Source organism: Cydia fagiglandana, chromosome 3, assembly GCF_963556715.1.
Source record: "Cydia fagiglandana chromosome 3, ilCydFagi1.1, whole genome shotgun sequence".
NCBI lineage: Eukaryota > Metazoa > Arthropoda > Insecta > Lepidoptera > Tortricidae > Cydia > Cydia fagiglandana.
Genome location: NC_085934.1, coordinates 14,233,572 through 14,254,784, shown reverse-complemented (window position 1 = coordinate 14,254,784; position 21,213 = coordinate 14,233,572). Strand labels below are relative to the sequence as shown.

Below are 21,213 nucleotides of genomic sequence, written 5' to 3'. Positions count from 1 at the left end.
AAGTAAAATAATTAACGTTTATTTGTAAATTTTTATTAATTATATATTTTTTTATCAAATAAGTACCTATTTGATTTTTGTAAGTAAGTAACAAAAGTTTATTATTCAAGAATATTAATTATTCAAGCTTTGAGTAGTACCTACCTGCATATTTGGAGTTATGTGTCTGGTAAGTAACGGGAAACAGTTGGCAACAGCTGATAACGATATCGGCCAAGTTCATTACCAAACCGTTCAAATTGATTTGCGACCGGTACACGGTGTACGGTAAGTACACACTTTCCAAAGCAATTCTTTATTTATTACGTTTTTATTAAACTATATGTATATAGGTATATACTTCTTATATTTTGTTTTTATTTCTTTTGTCCTTAAATATGTACTTACTTAAAATAAAATACGTAGGTATTTTCAAAATCTCATAGATTTTTCCGTTTTTCTGTATTAAAGACCTTATATTGCATAACTGGTACCTAATCTGATTTAATTCTGTGCTTATTTAACATCCTGTCAAATATAAAAGTTAGGTAAAACAACCTAATTGTACGAGTAGTAAGAAAATAGCTACCGCCAAGCCTGTGTCGTACCTATACGTTGAGGCGTTGTGGATTGTTAAAATAACGATAACGATATTATATCAAGATCTCTTGTTAACTATTAAACATTCAATTGATATTATGGTTTTAAAACGAAGAACCTAGACCTGCCTACCTAGCTTGTCCCTAGTCAGAGCCATGAGTCCCCATGAACTTGAACACAACAAGTGCCTACTTTCCGCGGCGCAAAGAAAGTAAAACATTCATACCTCATCACGATGCCTCTGCCTTTACTGGGTCGCGTTCGCGTCCGGTTTGCCGAATTGGCCACATCCACTCATCCACTAGCTAAGTGGAAATATTCGCAACAATAACGTTTTCATACCCGCTACCTATTCATTTGATTTAATACGTTAACTTTTAGGCCCTATGTACTTAACTAAGCAAATATTACTCGGTCGATGTCAGTATTTTAAGTTCCTACGTTATGTATAAGTTTTGAGTGTTAGGTACGACTAGAGTTAGACACGACTCTTCGACAAAAGTAGACGTTACCTTTTTAGCGAGCGTTATGCAAGTTGTTTCAGAAATGTTTAGTGCATGCGGCGGTAGGTTTAGTAGGTACATTGTATGAAAAAATGTTGTCTACCATTTTATTCTACTATTGATAATAAGATACATATTTATATATACATATTATAGAGAGAAAAAAAATTCTGCTGTGTTTATGTATCCATGGAAAAGATCGCTTCAAAAAAGTGGGGAATTTACAGTTTTTGCGTAAATAACTTCCTTTGTGCGTAAATAATTTTTAATTTTAACGAATGAGAGAGATGACAATTTTCCAATATCAGCTTGGAAGTTTGGACGTCACGATGTAACACAGGATAGAAAGAAACCCAAACATGACTGATGGCTTTCTAGACTCATAGATCTTCTAGACACGCGTAGGTCCCTAGAGGTTCTTTTTAACCGACTTCAAAAAAGGAGGAGGTTATAGATAGTTGAAACTTATCAATTGCCCCACAACACCGGCTCACTTGACACCCTCTCAATGTGTACCTGTAATTAGGTAATCTCTGCTGAGAAAACGCGATAGGTAACGTAAGGAGAGACGAATAACGATAACGATTGACAAATTTTTTAGGAGCTTTCAAGCAAACTCATATCACTACATCTTATAAAACAAAGTCCCCCGCCGCGTCTGTCTGTGTGTTTGTATGTTCGCGATAAACAAAAACTACTGAACGGATTTTCATGCGGTTTTCACCTATTAAATAGAGTGATTCTTGAGGAAGGTTTATGTGTTCAATTTGTTGATCCGTGCGAAGCCCTAAATGCCCTTACTGGGATTCGAACCCAGGACCATCGGCTTCGCAGGCAGAGTCACTACCCACTAGGCCAGACCGGTCGTCAAAATACATATATGTATTTAAAGAAAAAGAGACGAAGCCCTCCAGTGGCGAAGGCCGGATACGAACCCGCGTCTTCAGCTATCGCGGTTAACGCCAAGAACCCTTAGGCGACGGCGGGCCCTTTCCCAATTTCTCGACTATAGATATGCCATCTTAGAAAGACTAGGCGGCGACTTTGAAATCCATTTGACTTGTCCCCCAAAGTTGCTCACATAAATGGTTACTGTTAGATTTCTAACGAAATCTTCTGTTCTTCTCCAGTCACATAACAAAGACGACAACATGGGAGGACCCTCGAAAGTCCTTGGCGGCGCAGAGCGTCACCGCGGGCGTTCAGCACCAGAGCGCAGAAACCCTCCTCGCGACGCCGGCAGCGCAGACAGTGCCCGCCGCGCCAGCACCAGGTAACTTACGTTATTTACAGCTACAGCATACTTAGTTATGGCATTTATTTACTTACTTACTGCTTACTGCTAGCCTTTCTCTGCAGACGTTTTGTCTGGTTGCCCTTGGCATAGGCCTCTCCCATATTCCTCCACGCGTCCCTGTCCAGAGCCTGTCTTCTCCACAAGGCTCCAGTCACCTTCCTGAACTCGTCTTTCCATCTAATTTTTTGTCTACCATCATTCCTTTTTCCGTCTCTTGGGTACCATGTTGTGATGTCTTTTGACCATTTTTCTCTTTTATTCAGAGCATGTGGCCGGTCCACTTCCACTTTAGTTTTTTAAGGTTCCGTACCCAAAGGGTAAAACGGGACCCTATTACTAAGACTTCGCTGTCCGTCCGTCCGTCTGTCTGTCACCAGGCTATATCTCACGAACCGTGATAGCTAGACAGTTGAAATTTTCACAGATGATGTATTTCTGTTGCCGCTATAACAACAAATACTAAAAACAGTATAAAATAAAGATTTAAATGGGGCTCCCATACAACAAACGTGATTTTTGACCGAAGTTAAGCAACGTCGGGCGGGGTCAGTACTTGGATGGGTGACCGTTTTTTTTTTGCATTTTTTCCGTTTTTTTTTGCATTATGGTACGGAACCCTTCGTGCGCGAGTCCGACTCGCACTTGCCCGGTTTTTTTTTGTTCTCTTTCTAATGTCCTCCAGTTTTATTCTATGGCACTATGGTATATTCTATAGTTATGGCACTTATAGATACGTTTAACTGGAATAAACCTAACTAGGGTTTATTCGAGTTAAACGTTGCTGTTTTAAACGTTTTTATAGGTAAGTATAAGTAAGCAGAGCGAAAAATTTCTCACGATAGCTGTTAACCCGTATAGGAAGATCTGGATATGTCTCTGCTTTTCTTAAGCCTTTTTTATATGGTTTTTCGAGGTTTAGAGTTAGATAGGAACTGTGAAGATAAATTATTGTAGCCTGGATTTTCATCTATTTGCCTTTCACCGTGAATAATGGTGATCGTGACGGCTGTAACGTGAGGATGTACAAGTAGTACCTTCTCAAGGAACAACTGGATTCTTTTTTTTTCGGTTACTTTAAAAAAGTTTAATAACTTTTTTAAATTTCACTTTGGCTGACAGAGAGTAAGTACGGCACCTTATTTATTTTAGACTTTTATTATAACCGAACAGTTTGACAACTAGTCCATTTCTTAGCAATTCAAAGCTTCCTGCAACAATGAAACGTTCAGGCCACTATACTAACATGAGTTTCTCGGTTTTATGTTTTTACGTAGGTAGTTTACAAGTCTAACAAAAGCGAACGTTTCTCTTGATCTCGTTTTCACGTGATCTAATTGGCCACAGAGCCGCGTTTAAAATTATCATGGAACTGAAATAAAAACAAGTAAATAACCTGGATTCTAAAACTGATTTTATGACGGGTATTAACGCGTTGTTTCCGTCGGTCGATGTGAGACGAGCGATGAAAGGTGTTCGGAAAATACATCGGTGTCCGTGTTGAGAGGCGACCGACCGGCGGCGCGGGCGCGGTCGGCAGGCGCTAGCGGCTTTCAGCGCTTGCGCGTTGCGACACATCAACCGCGAACCGCGTCCACAATGTCACCACTATCTTCTTTGTCCCTCAACCAAAGTGGTTTATAATTTTGAAAAGAGATGCATTTTGTTAGTATAGGTACGTTAAGTTTGAGTCAGCCTGTTTAGGGCGTCTCGTCACGTGTACGTACGCACACACTTATTTACGCATTCCTGTGGTAGCTACAGTTCGGTACGTGCTGTAGTCACGTTCGTGGCCGCTGCCGTGTTTGCCCGTGGCGCCGCCGCGCCGAGCAAGTGTCAGCCGAGCCGGTGCTCCGTCTTGCCTTATCTCTCCTATTACCTCATCTCCACAAACTATCTATCTAACTAGATCGTCTCTCAACACAAATAAAGTGTTTTCATTGCGGATTCCTTTCTAATCGAAGTCGCGATAGTACTGAACCCTACCCTATGTTTATACTTTGCATATTTTAGACGTGAACGCATAATATTTCTTGAAAATAAGATATGATATCCTCATTAGAGAATGTGTAGGTAATGTAGGTATATAATTTACTAATACTAATAATTACACATTCTCTAAAAATATATAGTCACAGAAAATACGTTTTCAGAATTAAATAATAATGGGATAATTAGGTAGGTTATCCTACCTAAATATTTCATCTAAGGAAGTACAAAAGCAAATTAATATAGATAACTACTATTATTAACTAACCCATTAATGGTCCATACTATGTCGTCTTTAAAAAAGAAATTTTAATTTAATTTAATTATATTGTTGATTGAATGGTTTATAGTTTATTGTATATCAATATGGTTAACAGAACAATCTAACTCGCTTTTTATTTATTGAACAATACTTAACTCATTGTCATTATTACTAACTTAAAATAGTAGCACTTAAAATAGATGCATTATTACTAACTTAAAACGAGATATATGGTCAAATTAGTTAAGAAGTAAAACAGAAACCCGACATTGGGCATATTGATATGATGAACCTCTAGAAACAACGTCGATCATCACACATTCGAAGAAATTAATAAGTACTATGTACAGTCTTACTTTTTACACTGTGCTCTGTAACTAAATGTTCATCAGGCACAATAAGAACAATGTAAATCCGTGTTCCAAAAACTGACAAGTACATAAATCAAAAAATATGAACTAACTAAGAAACCGGGCAAGGTGAATTCAATATTCATTCAATTCTCGTGAACTAACTTGGGGGCCATTATGGAGGGCAAATTAAAATTGAAAAAGAACATACTCGATGTTGTGATGCACCTTCGATTTCCTACCACTTTAACTGTTTAGGCCTTTATGTTTGCTTGCGTCAGAATCACACATATTAACTGCGCTGGCTCTAGTATTTATGGTTTTACCTTTAAACGCACGGCAGAATAAAAATAATTGGTGACAAACAAAAACAATACAAGAAAACCCGGCCAGGGTAAACCCATAAGGATAGGCAGATAATTTTAGTGGCGGACTCATCCCGTTATTAATACATATCCCTCTGTATTTATAACACGCATGTAAATCAGAACAGCTTGGTCTATTAATAAATGGTGACACTTTATGTCCACTGTGTCCAGTGCGCCGAACTATGAATGAGTGTATACCTTTGCAAGATGAGGTGTCCAACCGGACTACTGCGGCACGTTGTATTGCACAGATCACTCGAATAGATGTAGCATAAAAGACGACTCAAACTCACCGCGCACGAGAGCGCAAGGAACGGCTTCCACCTTCGACCACTAGCACCACCACCTTTCCACTTTTCACATCCACGCTTAAGAACTGTACAGGTGTGAATTACTAGAGGTTCCATTACCCTAGTAAGATAAAGTGTAAGGCCTGAGTGGACGCTCAAAGCGGAGCGTTCAGCGGGGCTTGCAGCGTGGCGTCGGGCTCACAAGTGATTTGAGCAGCGTGCACTAAGGCTGCTCCTATTAGGGAATGCAAATCGGTTATTTTTTGTATGGGAATAACCGCGGTTTCGGTTAATAACCGATTATTTCCATACAAAAAATAACCGAAAATAACCGATTTGCATTTCCTAACCCCTATACGTTTGCATTTTTTTAACATGCACGTCGCACGCCCCGCTGCACGCTCAACTCGAGCGTCCACTCAGGCCTTACACTTTAGGTAAATGAGTTATGCTGCTCTAGGCGTAGGTAGTATTTTAAGGGTTTTAGAGCGCCTGTGATGTGTGGCGTTCATAAGCGCTTCATAACGCGCAGTCTACATGAGGTAGTCTACCTAGTATTGTGTGTGGCTGATTCACTTGGCGAGTGCGCCAGCGGAGCTGCGCGGGCGTTCGTCTGGCGCCGTTGTTTTCTTGGAACGAGCTCGCGACCTTCCCGGCGTCCACCTGATTACCGATCACGTGCGCGTACGTCTTAGACTATATCTCTACCTTGCAACTAGTCGCTGTTGAGAGGATCATTCATGTATTTTTGATATTCACTGATTGAGTACGTCTGATTGATTTCAGCAGCGAAGAGTACAAGTAGTAGCACGACAGACCTGGGACCGCTGCCCGACGGCTGGGAGCAGGCGGCGACGCCTGAGGGCGAGATCTACTTCATCAATCATGCCGCCCGCACTACTTCCTGGTTCGATCCTAGAATACGTAAGTTGATCTTCCATTTGCCGTGTACTTAAGTTGTTAGCGTGCAATGATATTGATAAACGTAAGCAGGTTTCATTACTGTCTGGTGTTAGTCGAATATAGTGTAAGTTTTTACGAGCAAGATTGTTCACAGTTAACCATAGCACAATAAGCTAGAGTTTTACCACCCTAATTGTAACATTCCATTTCTGACCGCAGCTGCACTACTGGTACTGAACGCGTCGGTGTTATTGTCAATTTTCATAATAGTAAAATGAACAGTAGTGCAGCTGTCGTTGGAAATGGACTGTCACCTTTAGTTTGCAGTGATTGGCGAGTTAGTGTGGTCAGACTCTATCCTTTTACTAATTTCTTCTAGGCTCTAGGTACTAATTCGTCGACGAAAGTGGACTTCTTATTTACCTATTGTTTCAAGTTTCCCCATATAAAATTTTTATTGCAAAATGAAAACAACTGAAGGTCATGTTCTCGCTATAAAAATCCAGTTAGTCTCAGTCTTAAAAACCACAGCTACCTTTGGTTACTTCCTTTTTATTTGTTTCTATACTGTCCATGCCCGATGACATCTCTCTATATGTCCGTTGAATTTAATGCCAGCATAGCTGAGCTAAGAATCTGCTAAATCAGCAAGTTCCATTCTCGCTCGTTCAAGGCGATGATTTTTTCCATTTAAGTAAGGGCTGATTTAGTCGGCGCGCGAACTCGCATGCGATTTTAGTTACATTGCGGACTGTTGATTACGTCTAATTCAACCGACCGATCAAAAACCGCAATGTAATGAAACTCATACGAGTTCCCGCATCGTCAAGAATAGTCGAAATGAGCCCTAAAAGTCCGTCTGTTTGTTTCCAGCCCAGCACCTGCAGCGCACGCCGGCGGCGGGCGCGGGCGCGGCGGGCGGCGGCTGGGTCAACAACGCCACGCTGCAGCAGAAGATGCGGCTCCAGTCGCTACAGCTCGAGCGGGAGCGGCTCAAGCAGCGCCAGCATGAGATCAGATTACAGGTACCAATTACGCGTTCCATGGCCGAGGCATGCCTGGTAGGGATAGCTATCCCTACTAATATAAATGCAAAAGTATCTTTAGCGGTTTAAACCGTTTATACCATAGGTTGTTGACAGTTAAGTTAACCATATATATAGAGGAAGTTTGGTATGAAGATAGTTTGGGCCCGGGGAAGGATATTATACCTATAGCATACTTAATTACTCCAGATATCATCGTGTAGAAGAAGAACATAAAAACAAATAGTATGATAGATTACAAATAACGTCTTTGTATACCGGATATCAATATTATTCAGCATATTTTTACAAACTTTGATTTGTATCAATCTTGTAAACCATCAATTGCAACGTATTCAGCACACGTTCACAAACCTTCCAGCAAGAGCTGATGGCGCGGCAAGCGTCGTCCTCCATCGTGTCCTCGCTGACGTCGAGCGTGAGCGCGGCGGGCGAGCCGGCGCTGGACCCGTTCCTGTCGGGGCTGAGCGAGCACCAGCGGCAGGAGTCGGCGGACAGCGGGCTCGGCATGGCGGTGCCGTCGTACGCGCCCGAGGACTTCCTGGCCATGGACGACCGCATGGACTGCAGCAGCGAGGCCGGCGCCAGCCTCGACACCGACATCACGCTCGCCGACAACCTCGACTCCACGGATGACCTCAATACTTTACAGGTACGCCCCGACAATATATTATCGAATAATCTTAGTTAGATCAGGCGTGGCTCACTCCGCCATTTCGTCGCTTTGCTACAGGTAGCTAAAAGTACATCCGCTCGACCCCAATTTTGGGGTTTGCCATAAGCCGCGCGTGGCGCTGTCGCCACCTAGCGGCCATATCTGTGCTGATCGTGACAGACGCGTTTTGTTAGAGAGTGAGTCTTCTGTACCTAGTACTATTATTTATTCTGTGGTTAGATTCTCATCAAGAGAAATACTTCGCTGGCCCAATATTACAGGGTTCTATGTTTCACTTTTATCGAACTGAAATTTGAACATTGTCATAGTGACATTAAGTCGAATTTCAACTACTTATCTTGAAAATGTAACATAGAACCCAGTAATATTGGGCCAGCGACTTGTAGAAAATCCTCCTACTGTTTCTCTTGCCCCGAAGAAAATAAACTATGTTTTCTCCAATATGCTCGGAAATGTTCACCTTATTGTAGCAAAAATAGTACGTGAAGTTCTTCGTTATTGCCAAACTCTAATTTAAAAAAATCAAACTATCGCTGTCCTGTTTTAGCGGATGGGAAGTAAAAAAACACGACAGTAATGACTTATTACTGTAGTGATTTTACTTTTTAAAAATATAAAACGCAAACAGCCAATTATTATAGCCGCGAGCCGCGTCTACACGACCCGATCAAGACACGAGCAAGCGTGTATAAGACCGTTACTCGTGTATGATCGTGCGAATACTGCTTAATAAAATCAAAGATAATTTTTATATTTTTTAAGGGTCTCATCCGTTTTCATAAAGCTTATATAGTTTGTCAAAGGAGTTTCTTATTTCAAACATAGACAGAGAGAATCATACTATTTTTGTCTTACACTAGTACTAGCACCCAAAAGAAAAGGATGGGTATAGTTTTGCTGGTTCACTGATTGACACACTGGGTTGACCAACTATATTGCACAATTATATTGAATGAATGAATATTGAACGGTACTGAATGGCAGAATAAGTTTGTGCCTTTAACTTTTAAAAATCAATTAAAGAGGGAATTTGTTTTTGACATTTTTGACATGAAGGTTCGATTTTAGTGATGCTTGATGCTTAAATAATTATTATTTTACCTTATTTCCTCGCATGTTTGGAGAAAAGCACTATATATGCCTCGGCAGGAATAGCTATTCGTGGATTCGTCTTCTTTGACAAAATCGAAACTCATCCACGAATTGCCCTTTCCCGGCCTCTGCAATAATGTACTATTCTCTTACCCCATCTGGCCTTATGGTAGAATTAATGTATACCCAGCCGCAAAATTGCATGGCCTTTTTGTGAATGATTTCATTCATAATGTGTCCATAAAATCGTGCAGCTTGCTATACGTACGTACCTACCCTCTTTAAAAATACGCGGTTGTAAGTCTACTCGTACTGTCAAATCTGCCCCAATTATTTAAGTTTTTTTATCTCCAATAAAAACATGGAAAACATTAAAAAGGTAGCCGATAGTGGCAATTGGATTAAATTGAGTGGTATATAATGATTCGTTATAATTCTCTCATTATTTATCCGTATATATTTAGTGATTCATTTTACTGATATAACCAAACTGCAATTACAGATGGGAGAATTCACGGCGGACATATTGCTGGACGACGTGCAGTCGCTCATCAACTCGACGCCCAACAAGCCGGACAACGTGCTCACCTGGCTCTAGGGTCGGCGGGGACCCGATACCAAATGTATATCGTGTACATTGCAGACATTTACTAGTTGCGAGTGTATGAAGTGTTTATGTCGTGTGACTATGGTTATGTTGGTACGGTATAGCCCGGTATGACTATCACGTGTAAGTAATACAGTATTGTTTTTTTTTTTGAAGTCTCTGCATTTATTCAAACGAGATAGAATTACGCTCTGTATAATCGCTGTACTACATGTATACTTAACAGTGAAAGGGCATTCGGCGTTGCTTATTTTGATTTCGACTTCTGCGTTAAGTATTATATAATGTATACTGTGTAGTGTCCATTTTGGTTAAGTGCAAAATGTAGAGCTATGGTAATTGCCAAGTAGGTAACCTTAAGTGGTAGGCCATGACTGTAATAATGGCTAGTCACTATGTAATGCCTCGTCACTCGTATAGTGCTCGCGCGCGGCTGAGGACTCTATTGACTCGTAGTTTCGATGCAAGCCTTCTTTCTTCGCCGAAAGTAGCAGTGTTGCAATACTAATAGTAAGCTAGGTTTCCAATAATCTTTAGCTTTAAGACTAATGGAAATCCTATCCTTTTTTTGACTAAGTAGGTATAAATAAACTGAATAAAGTTTAATCGATTTTGATTAATAAAATTGTGATAACATCTCGATGGAACAGTGCCTTGTTGTGCCTTTATTAAAAATATATTTATTGTGGTATGTATTAGGTAAAATAAAAATATTTACACGTGCAGTTTTTGAGGTGACGTCGACGTCATGAAATCGGACAGATCTACTTATAGTGGGAATTATCTCGTTTCGCCTACCTACTTACACCGTCCTTGTGTATTTTATCGAGATTATAAATAGGTACGCATAAGTATCTATAGTTATATAGCTTAATCGTAGATTAGATAAGGATCGCTGGCTAAATTTCAATATACACTTTTATAAATTAAATTTGTTTAGAATTTAATCTATGTGTATGGGTGCAGCTAGCTAATTAACATTAGGGAATAAATGAAGAGCGGCCGGGACGGGTCGGCCGCGCTGTCAGTGCCTCGTCATGTGTCGGTGCTGGATGGTCTACAGTGGACCGCGAACGCAATACGCATCCACTCTGTGCCGATCCAATTATCATCGTTGAAAGATTATCATTTACCGCTACATACTTAAGTATTATCGTCTTCTATTATAATTATTTTTCTATCTCCTTCGAGTGAAGTTTGGTCAGAACGGAAAAATTGTGTTTTAGCCCACCTAGTCTTTAGATTTTTTTTATGAAATTTAATATACCTAACTCGATTGAAAGTGCGACAATAAATTAGGACTTTAATATGAAACGCTACATTGAAAACTTTGCCATATTAGTGACGTACTATTATTAATCTTATAAGACTTAATGTAATCTTCGGTTTCTATAAGCATCTGTGTAAGTATTGTAAGTAGACGTAACGGTGCTGGGTTTATGGTACATTTAATTTTGTGTTCTGTGGATCGCCGTATTTAGCCTTTTCGCGGCCAGAGGCGAGACATATCAGGAAAACAGTCAGTACATTATAGAGTCATAGAGACTCGGTATTAGATATGGCTCTGAAAAGGTTAAGTATGTCGTGTTCTGTAAACTCGCGCCCCACATTATCTATGCTCATATTCTTCGGTTCATTATTCTGTATTCGCTATACAAATTCTTACATTATAATCACTTCGACAGAGCAAAGTAAAACAATTGACAGTGTCGATTATATTGTAATGCTGGCGCTAGACACGATGTCAAATACGACTGTCATCTCACAGATATTTAGGTACGTGTGCAATGTTTGAACACACATCAACACTTACTATTGCGTGCCGGTGGAATCATACATGTGTAGACTATCTGACTGTCTCGTGAAATTTTATAAGTTACTCGAATACATTTTAGAAAATATATAGTATAACATTTTGATCCATTAGGTAACGTTTTTAAATTGTTCTGTAGCTTTTAAATTTCGTGAGATAAAGGGTAGGTCTACCACATGCCACTCTCGCGTTCATGTGTCTTCCATTACCTAAGTGTTGCAATGTTTGTTCGTGGCTGGCGCCCGCATGACTCTGCGAACTGCCGCCCGTCGCGTCCGTCTTTAATAACCAAGACCAACACACACAAAGTAACTTATAGTAGATGTCACAAAATAAATCGTGGCTTATGCTCTGGTTTCCTAGGATAGCGGTGCCGTCATATAGCGGCCGTCTCCATACAAATACTACGACATCCATATTTAGCCGTATTATTTAGTATGGAGACGGCCGCTATATGACGGCACCTATATCCTAGGAAAACCGAACTACCGGCTTTGGACGCTGAACAAGATGGTGCCGCACGGCGCCGCATGTTTTAGAGACTTGGACGTATGGTCTTTTATAATTCTGCAGTTATGACTGCAGAATTATATCGGTTATGACCGAGCTACTGTATGTTTCAATCAACGTCTACTATAGTTATTCTGTATGTGCTCGTCCGGGACCCGGCGGCGCTCATTACATGCCGGAGCCACAAAAACATTCCATACAGCTAACGGTCCCCGCTTTTATTGTACACAGAATAATATTCAGAACAATATTATATTTCATAATCGTTTATTTCTTAAGTAGATGTAGCCGTCATAATTTTAATACATATCTCTTACTGGCTGACCGCGGATGCGAGTTTTCATTGTAGTAAGTTATGTTTCGTGTATCTATGTTACGACAATGAAATTTATGGTTAGAAAATTAATTTACAATAATTTCATTGTAGATAATTAGATATTCTTATATGAATTAAATAAATATTTGTTTTAATACATATTAATTCTTTTATTTGCGACTGACTAGTTGTAGATGTGAAGTGTGGGAGTCCTATAACTCGGTTTTGAAAACCTGCGAAACAACAAAACAGTATGAATTAATGTTTGACATTAAAATTATTTCAATGCTTACAAATAAATTTCAATATTTATATATATTACAAATATAATTTATACATACTTATATTACAAAAAGTCACCCAAGGATTTATCAGCCCATCCGCGTCTGTGGAAATATAGTAAAACTTAATACATACACATATTTACATAAATAAATAAAGTACCTTCGCTTTAAAAGCATTGAATCATTAATGGTGCCTGATTTCACTTTTAATTTATGGTCTTATTCGTATGAATTAAACCAATATATGATATAGGACTACCTATAAATACCTACAATTAAGAAAAAATCTGAAACAAAGTTGGTTTTCTCGGGGCACCCAAAACGCCCGACGGCGACGTCACAGGGTGATGTGAACAAGTAGTAATAAATTCAGCCCGAAAACAATTGATTTTTCATTGAAATCTAAGAAATCGATCAAGTTTCTATTTATTTAAATCAAACGGTCGTGCACAGTGGGTAAGGGCAGGCGTGGCTCACTCCGCGATTTCGTCGCTTTGCAACAGGTAGCTACAAGTACATCCGTTTCACACCAATTTTGGTGGCTAGCCATAAGCCGCGCGTGGCGCTGTCGCCACCTAGCGGCCATATCTGTCCTCATCGTAACAGACGCGTTTTGTTAGTAAGAGAGTGAGTATTCTGTACTTAGTACTATTATTTATTCTGTGGCAAGGGTATTATAATAATCATTTGTTTTACAAAAGAGCAAAGTTTTTGATTAGCCTGTCGTGCTAATATTGATACCCAACAAGCGAAAGATTCCAAAATTGAACCACGAGCGTAGCGAGTACCTACTTCAAATGTAGGTACTACATAACATACCATTCTATTTTATTATAAGTAGTAGAGGATTTTTTGGAAAAGCAGGGTTTACGAAGATAGGTCCGATTCGGATTTTGAAATAGACATCTATTAGACATCTTTTAGACATCACCAAGATACGATAACGATATGTTTAAGATCTAACCTGTCAAATTTGACATTTGCGCGATTCTGGGGATACTCTTGAACGATTTCCACAGGATATAACTTAGAGATCCAATTCACATCTAATAGATATCTTACTCTATCTAACGTAAAAGTGATATTGGTTGCCCGAATTGCGCTGCAAAAGAGAACTAGTTGATATCTAAACTATAACGTATCTTGAATGGATCTAGTACGTGTCGTCTCTTGTGAATATCTTGAAGTTCGAATACGGCAGGAGATCGAAGGTTTTGAGGCGGTGAACTGGCAATAGTACCTACTCCACCGACACAAACCAAACCGTCACACAGTGGGCATTATAGATGAGAGTGTGAACGAGCAAGGCTTACAGCGGGGTCCTTGAAGCGGTCGTCCTGCGGGAGCTCGCGTGTGGCGGTGAGCTGGCGGTAGTATTCCACCGATAGTTTAGGCGTCCGCGGCCGCGCCGGATCTGTGATGTCCACGTAGTAGAAACCGAAACGCTCCCTACAAAATTGAAACATGCGGTTTATTTTTTTATAACAAAGTAAACAAAACAGAGGGGCTACCGCGAAAACTGAAATTCGCAAATTGCGGGGATCTTTCTCTCCCACTCCAATGAGGGTGCAATTAGAGTGACAGAGAAAAATGCCCGCAATTTGCGAACTTCGATTTTCGCGGTTATAGCCCAGGAACCAGATAAGGATGCACGTAATTTTGAAATATTTATTATATTTGGTAATGGTCTGGAAATTATAAAAGACGTGTTTTCTAAGTAAGGTTTTATGAGTAGGGCAGATGCACTTTTATTACTTTTATCCGTAGCTTACATTCTCTTATCAGATACAGAAATAACTTTTAGCAGTACAATCGCCATCATCAGATATATGGGGGCGGCCAAGGTGTTCACAAATATCTGAACAATCCCCTTATTAAGTATCATTTGCCTATTTACTTGAATATTAGATACCTAATGGTAACGTACTATTATTTCTCAGTAGGTTGCAATACATCTATGTACAGTCAGCAGCAGAAGATGCTAAGCGGGCGAGGTATTCAAAATTACCTTGACGCGCTCTTATTCTCGTAACAATAAAGTCGCGTCAATATCATTTTAAACACCTGGCCCGCTTAGCAACTTCTGCCGCTGACTGTACATAGATGTACTGCAAGTACTGCAACCTACTGAGAAATAATAGCATCTTCTGCTGCTGACTGTAGGTACGTTAATCTAAGATTAAGTGCATTACTGCGTATTCCAGTTCCGTCATCAGGTCATCACGGCTTGAAATAGGTATATGAGACTTACGAGAATCCAGCACGCCATTCAAAGTTGTCCATCAGGGTCCAAGCTGTGTAGCCCAACACCTTGACACCATCCTCGTACATTACTTCCAATATTGCTGACAGATAATCCTAAACAGAGATCAAACTTTGTACAAATTACATTCAAATTTCCATTTACTTTATACCAAATCTTCGTTTTTTTTAGCATTAGAATCGTAAGCGATCTGGATGTGTCTTTTTATTGAAAAAATTGAAATAATACGTTCGATCATTTACATTCTTTTCCTTGCTTAAGTAATAGTTAGGTAGGTACCTACTGATTTTTGAAAAGCGTTTTTCAATAAATAGACACGTCAAGATTGTTCAGTGTTGTCACTGTGTTCTAAAAGTTGATTCACCCAAAAACGACTAAGTATACCTAGAGTTTCTGTATCTTTAACTTTTAAGACGCAAATGATACAACACTTAACACTCAGATTTATTAGTAAGATAAACTCACATTGAAATACTTGATGCGACCGTAGTCTTCCAAAGTGCCGCGGTCTGAGAAACCATTCTCCGTAATGTAGATCGGTGGGTCGTTGTAGCTGCTCTTGCACCAGCGAAGCAGATTGGCGAAGCCTTTAGGGACCACCTGTAATATAGGTATATGTACCTTTATATTTGACGACCGGTCGGGCCTAGTGGGTAGTGACCCTGCCTGTGAAGCCGATGGTCCTGGGTTAGAATCCCAGTAAGGGCATTTATTTGTGTGATGACACAGATATTTGTTCCTGAGTCATGGTTGTTTTCTATATGTGTTTATAAGTGCGTCAAGCAAATCTTGTCAGTAGCAATGTAAAGCAAACTAAAGTAGGGCAACACTCAAAGAGTAGTATTGCGCTAAGAAAAGCAGCAATGTACAATGTACATCGAAACAAAACTTTTTTTTCCGCTGAGCGCGCCCTGTTACGTACGTCAATTCAAATTGTCACTCGTGGATTCTCTATTAAAAATGTTTGAAATTGTTTTTAAATGGTATGGACGGACAATTTAAAAGCGGTGTGTGGTGAATTTGAAGATCTCAAAATAAAATTAGAAGTGGAATATGCCGTTAAACAAGAATGTAATGAATAAAATCATTGCTTCAGCAGATAGATGTCCTATTGGATTTTAATATTTTATTAGATTTATCAGTTGGAACTGTAGGCATTGTAGGCACCTTATCTTTGATTAAGCACAATTTTATTTAATATATTGGTATTTAATGGTGACACAGCAGAAATATCTCTTGAAATAGAATCGATTCAGAATGTAAACAAAGATGATGGCTGTCATTCGCGATCCACATTCCACAGATAAAACACAGATGACACGCGATTTTCGAATTATTCGAACACAAGTGTTGCTAACCCGCGATTTTTCAAATTTGCCGCCGTTTGCTACTGACAAGATTTGCTTGACCCAGTATAAGTATTTTTAGATTATATATAATATCGTTGTCTGAGTACCCACAACACAAGCCTTCTTGAGCTTACTGTGGGGCTCGGTCAATCTGTGTAAGAATGTCCTATAATATTTATTTATTATTTATTTATTTATTATATTTATCACAGATCACAGTCATCACAAATAACTAAACAATAAAATAGGTATACAATGTTTTTAAGAGCGATTTATGCTAATAATCAGGTCCGACATTAGTACCTACTCATATTGAATTGAGGAGTAACAAGAACTTAGAAAGTTCATTTCAAACTGATTTTACCCTAAGCCATTCCGAAGCAGAGTCTTCTCCTACTTCCATAGTAGTAACTGCTCCGATATCCTTCAGCCAAGAAGGCGACTTGGCGATGGGGTCCACGCCCGCTGCCGTTATGATATGAGTCGTGTAGTGGTTGATGCCGAGGAAATCCGAAGTTCCCTTGATCCTGTTGATCCAGTAGTCGTCGAATTGTTCCAAGCGAGACTTCGGCAAGCCTTCGGCGTCGCTTTGTCGAGCTACGTTGTTAACCATTACAGCAGGGTAGCCGCCTTCTACTGTGAAGATGGGGTGGGCGAACCAGCCAAACTGTAAACACAAGAACAACATATTGAGCTGGTGTACCCAGTGGCGTAGCTAGGGGGGGGCGGCGGGGGCAGTCCGCTCCGGGTGTCACCCATTTAGGGGTGACACCCGACCGTGAACATCAGTAGTGCCACCTATAAAAAATCGTAAAATGAAAGTGATGGAGTAAATCCTGCAAAAATTACAATTACTCTTTTTAAATATATTTTATAATTTTGATTGAATTTTGGGGTGACACCCACAATTTCCGCACCGGGTGCCACCGATCCTAGCTACGCCACTGGCCGTGAACCTAAGGTTTCTTACTGCATCAGAAAATATCCAAAAGTGCAGTTGATGAAGGAACGTTCATTCGGTAACTTGATGTAACAGGAATACGAACCTTCTTTTTACCTTATTATGGTCAATGAATAAGTATAGGTACCTACCTACCTACCTATAGTTTAAAAGAGCAACTGGCTCACAATGAAAATGGATTTTAGAGTTTTCAAAAACAAATGCATTAACAAGGCTTGAACAGGACAAAGTGCAGGGACCTGATGTATTAGTGCAGCCACATGTGTTTCGTCTTTATAATAGGCCTACATTAGCATGTGTGTGATACCATATATAGCCATATTAAGTCAATGATCTTAGCAGATCTTTTCGACTACACCCTTTAGCTCTGTGTATGAATTAGTACATTAAGTACATATTTACTTACTTTAAACTGATTGGCTACTTCAGCAAGCGCAACAAGTTCCGCGTTCTCCGGATCGATTGGCTCGTACCAAATAGAGTTGATGGAGATCATTATCCTTCCGTCTTGCACAGGCCTGTACGTTTCGTTGTACAGGTGGTACGCTTCAGCGTGAGCCTTGAGAAGTGTGTCACTGCAGAGATAGCAGCCGACGCCGTGGCTGTCGATGGCAGGGGCCTTCTTTTCGTCTCCGTACGCATCTTCGCAGATTTCGTAGGGCTCGTTGAAGGTGATCCAGGACTTGATCTTGCCGCCGAACAGCCTGAAGCACACGTCGGCGTAGTCGCGGAAATAGTCAATCATTTTGGGGTTGGCCCAGCCGCCGAGGTCTTGGAGGGTTTGGGGGAGGTCCCAGTGGAATAATGTTACCTGTGTAAGAAAAGCACATTTTGGGTTGATTCGTACAAGTTTCCTTAGTTACATTTTAACGATAGGTACCCATTCTAATAGATACCTTTCTATTACTGGATTCAATTTAACGGCTTTTGCAGTTAGCACTTGGCGCGACATCCATAGAAACATAAAAAATGCGACTACGCCAGTGAAAGCGCTACAAATTCATATTATCCCAGGACGCGTCGCCATATTCGACCCGTCTCAGGCCCAGGTCTGCGTTAAATAAAAAGTAACCTGTACATAAATAACCTATAAATTACCAATGGCTCGATATTCTTCTGTGCCAAAGCGTCCAGAAGATCATTGTAGTACCGCACGCCATCCTCATTGATGTGGTCGACGCGGCCGGTGGGCAGGATACGAGCCCAGGACAGGGAGAAGCGGTAGAAGTCCACGCCGAGGTACGCCAGCTCCTCCACATCCTCGAGGTAGCGGTGGTAGGAGTCGCAGGCGATGTCGCCGTTGGTCCCGTCCGCGATCATATCCGGCCGGGTGTGTGATAGCCGGTCCCACACGTTCTCCGACTTGCCTGGACAAGTGCATGGACATGCATCAAAATGTTGATGATATTTTTTGTATCTCTTTGGAATTCACGGGCCTATAAATCCTGGTTTTGATAGGCTTGCGTGGGGATATAGATCCAACACGTAGAGGCTCCCTTGGAGAGCTTTAATGTCATATAGAATGCCTGCTGGAACCCGTTCACAGGCGCAACAATAGACACCCATGAACCGGTCTCAGCAGGCATTGAGACTATTGTAGAAAAAGTGAATGATATTTTAATTATTAATATTGGTAATTTAACTATATAATCGTACATTATTTCAGGGAACAAGTGCAGCGATACGTGCTACATTGATGCAGCTAATAGAGCCGTGCACGTTTAATGACTTCAACTTCTAAATTATTTTTTGTTAATAACAGCTTTGTTTCCGGAATAGTTCCATATACTTATTTATCAGAACTGAACATTCAATACCTATCTAGGAGATAAATATTAAATGTACTTAAGTTATTTAAGGAATAACAACTATATTAACTAATCGTTTTGGAACTTGACTGTCACCGAGACGTGGATTAAGCAGTAAATAGCCAACAAGTGTATGAGATAAAAGTGGATTTTGAACTGGTTATCATTATCAATAATATGAACACTGTAGATACATTTATTATTGATTAAGTGCTTTATGTGTTATGTGCACAATGACATCTGGCAATCGATGTTAAGTACCTAAATGACATAGGTACGTTACTTAGTTATCCGGTGCGAATTTGTACAGTAAGAGCTTTTTCCCACTAACGTCCAGTTTTTCTGCAGGACTCCGTTTTAATAATATAGTAACGTTCACACGAGGATTCTGTTTGCGAGATCCTGCATGCATACTACAGAAAACTGGATCCTGCAAAAAACCGTACCCGCAAAAAACTGGACGTCAGTGAGAAACAGCTTTAAGTAGTATATTTTCTCACCGCTAACATTCCATGCGCCTTCAATCTGGTGAGCCGCTGTGGCCACGCCAAACGTGAACCCATCCGGGAATTTGGTGTGCGCTGCTCCTCTATAGCAGACATAAATTGATTATATTTTACTCAGAATTAAATGATAACTTTTTGGTAAAGGGGTAAGGAAAGCGCTCCCTCGAAGTTCAGATTAATAATAATAATTATGAATAAACATCTGATAAGCCTTAATGTATGAAATAGTAAATATTTTCATGATTTTGGAGGTCGTTGCGGAGGAGCATATATGATAGCCTCTTAAGGCGCACGGCCCCATCTCATCAGCAAAGCGAAAACCGCGGAATAATACAATAAAAAAAAAATTCTATGTTGCAAACTCTATAATATCATCTAGGTAGGTAATTGGTTGATATCACTTGTATGATACATTCTGATAATAGTGACAATGCATCCGTGTCCCGTGTTTAAATGTGTCCATTTAGCAACCATTAAACTTAGGCCGATATGATACCCATCTATGCGAAATCATATCCTTGTTTTGATTTAGCGGACTGCACGCACAGATATGGCTTGATGTGATAATATAATATCTAACGAATTATTTCTTAAAATAAACTATGAATTAACCAAGATAAGGTACAGTCAACTGTAAAAATATGGGTGCACATATCATCTCAAAAATATGTCCCATAGGCCCCATAGCTCTTATGGCAGCGAATTAAGAACTATGGGACATATTTTAAATAGGAATCTAAAAGAATCCCAATCGTAATAAAAGTACACCCAAGTACTTATTATACATCTACATAATCAACTCATCCATAAAAGAATCACGCGCTATTAAGGATGGGTAGCTAGGCGCTCCTATTGTGCGATATTTGATTTGAATTAAATACACATAACATACGGTCTACAAAAATATTACATGCTGGTCTGTTTATTTATAATTAACTGTCTTTGTGAGTTTATAAATATAGTACCTAGTCGCATGCGCAGCCATAATTTCTCGGTAGCTAACATCTAGGTAATCGGGGTTCAAATCGACCAATGATCGATCTCTACCGATAAGAACTTGTTTGCGTTATTTCGTGAGTAACACGCGTTAACTGCAGCTTTATGCAATGTACGATAATTACACACTGAATAAGTAGGAAGGGATTTGAAAACATTAATTATTTAATACTCACAAGTGACAGAGCGCCAATACTCCGAATATTGATGTCAACGCCATGGCTTCGTGTGGCATTGACAGACCCCGGCGTGTTACTGCGAGGCGAGACGTGGTCACCAAAGTTCTTCTCCGAGGCGGAAAGGTAACGGTATCTTAAGTGTCACATTATCTTAAAGCATCTTACACAGATAACGTCAATATTATCAAAGTGTTGAACCCCATGCGAATTATCAGGTCGGTTCTGAGTACCTAGTTGGTGATAATAAGTTGTTTTTATGGGTAAGTAGG

The 21,213-nt window shown here is 40.0% G+C and overlaps 2 protein-coding genes across 5 annotated transcripts in view; one reads left to right on the top strand and one right to left on the bottom strand.

The window, feature by feature from the left end:
• LOC134680147 (transcriptional coactivator yorkie) overlaps positions 1 to 12,757 on the top strand; it is a 51,797-nt gene extending 39,040 nt beyond the window's left edge. The window contains exons 2-6 of one of the 3 annotated variants that reach the window (XM_063539207.1): positions 2,213 to 2,355; positions 6,425 to 6,559; positions 7,412 to 7,563; positions 7,946 to 8,236; positions 9,855 to 12,757. In XM_063539207.1, coding sequence (XP_063395277.1) covers positions 2,213 to 2,355; positions 6,425 to 6,559; positions 7,412 to 7,563; positions 7,946 to 8,236; positions 9,855 to 9,950 — 817 coding nt within the window. In that variant the 3' untranslated portion in view covers positions 9,951 to 12,757. Of the gene's footprint in view, positions 1 to 2,212; positions 2,356 to 6,421; positions 6,560 to 7,411; positions 7,564 to 7,945; positions 8,237 to 9,854 lie in introns of all 3 variants that reach the window. The other 2 variants (XM_063539206.1, XM_063539208.1) reach the window with 2 other exon arrangements.
• Positions 12,533 to 21,095, bottom strand: LOC134680146 (myrosinase 1-like). Of its 2 annotated transcripts, XM_063539205.1 has the most exons (10): positions 20,942 to 21,095; positions 19,764 to 19,852; positions 18,554 to 18,822; positions 17,862 to 18,266; positions 16,859 to 17,161; positions 15,611 to 15,745; positions 15,134 to 15,240; positions 14,196 to 14,331; positions 12,940 to 12,984; positions 12,533 to 12,831 (listed from the first exon to the last, which is right to left on the bottom strand). In XM_063539205.1, the coding sequence occupies exons 1-9, from the start codon at positions 20,998 to 21,000 to the stop codon at positions 12,970 to 12,972; spliced, it is 1,518 nt and encodes a 505-aa protein (XP_063395275.1). In that variant the 5' UTR covers positions 21,001 to 21,095; the 3' UTR covers positions 12,533 to 12,831; positions 12,940 to 12,969. The 2 variants fall into 2 exon arrangements, with proteins under 2 accessions (XP_063395275.1, XP_063395274.1); XM_063539204.1 differs by lacking the exon at positions 12,940 to 12,984.
• Between the last annotated feature and the right edge of the window lie 118 nt (positions 21,096 to 21,213).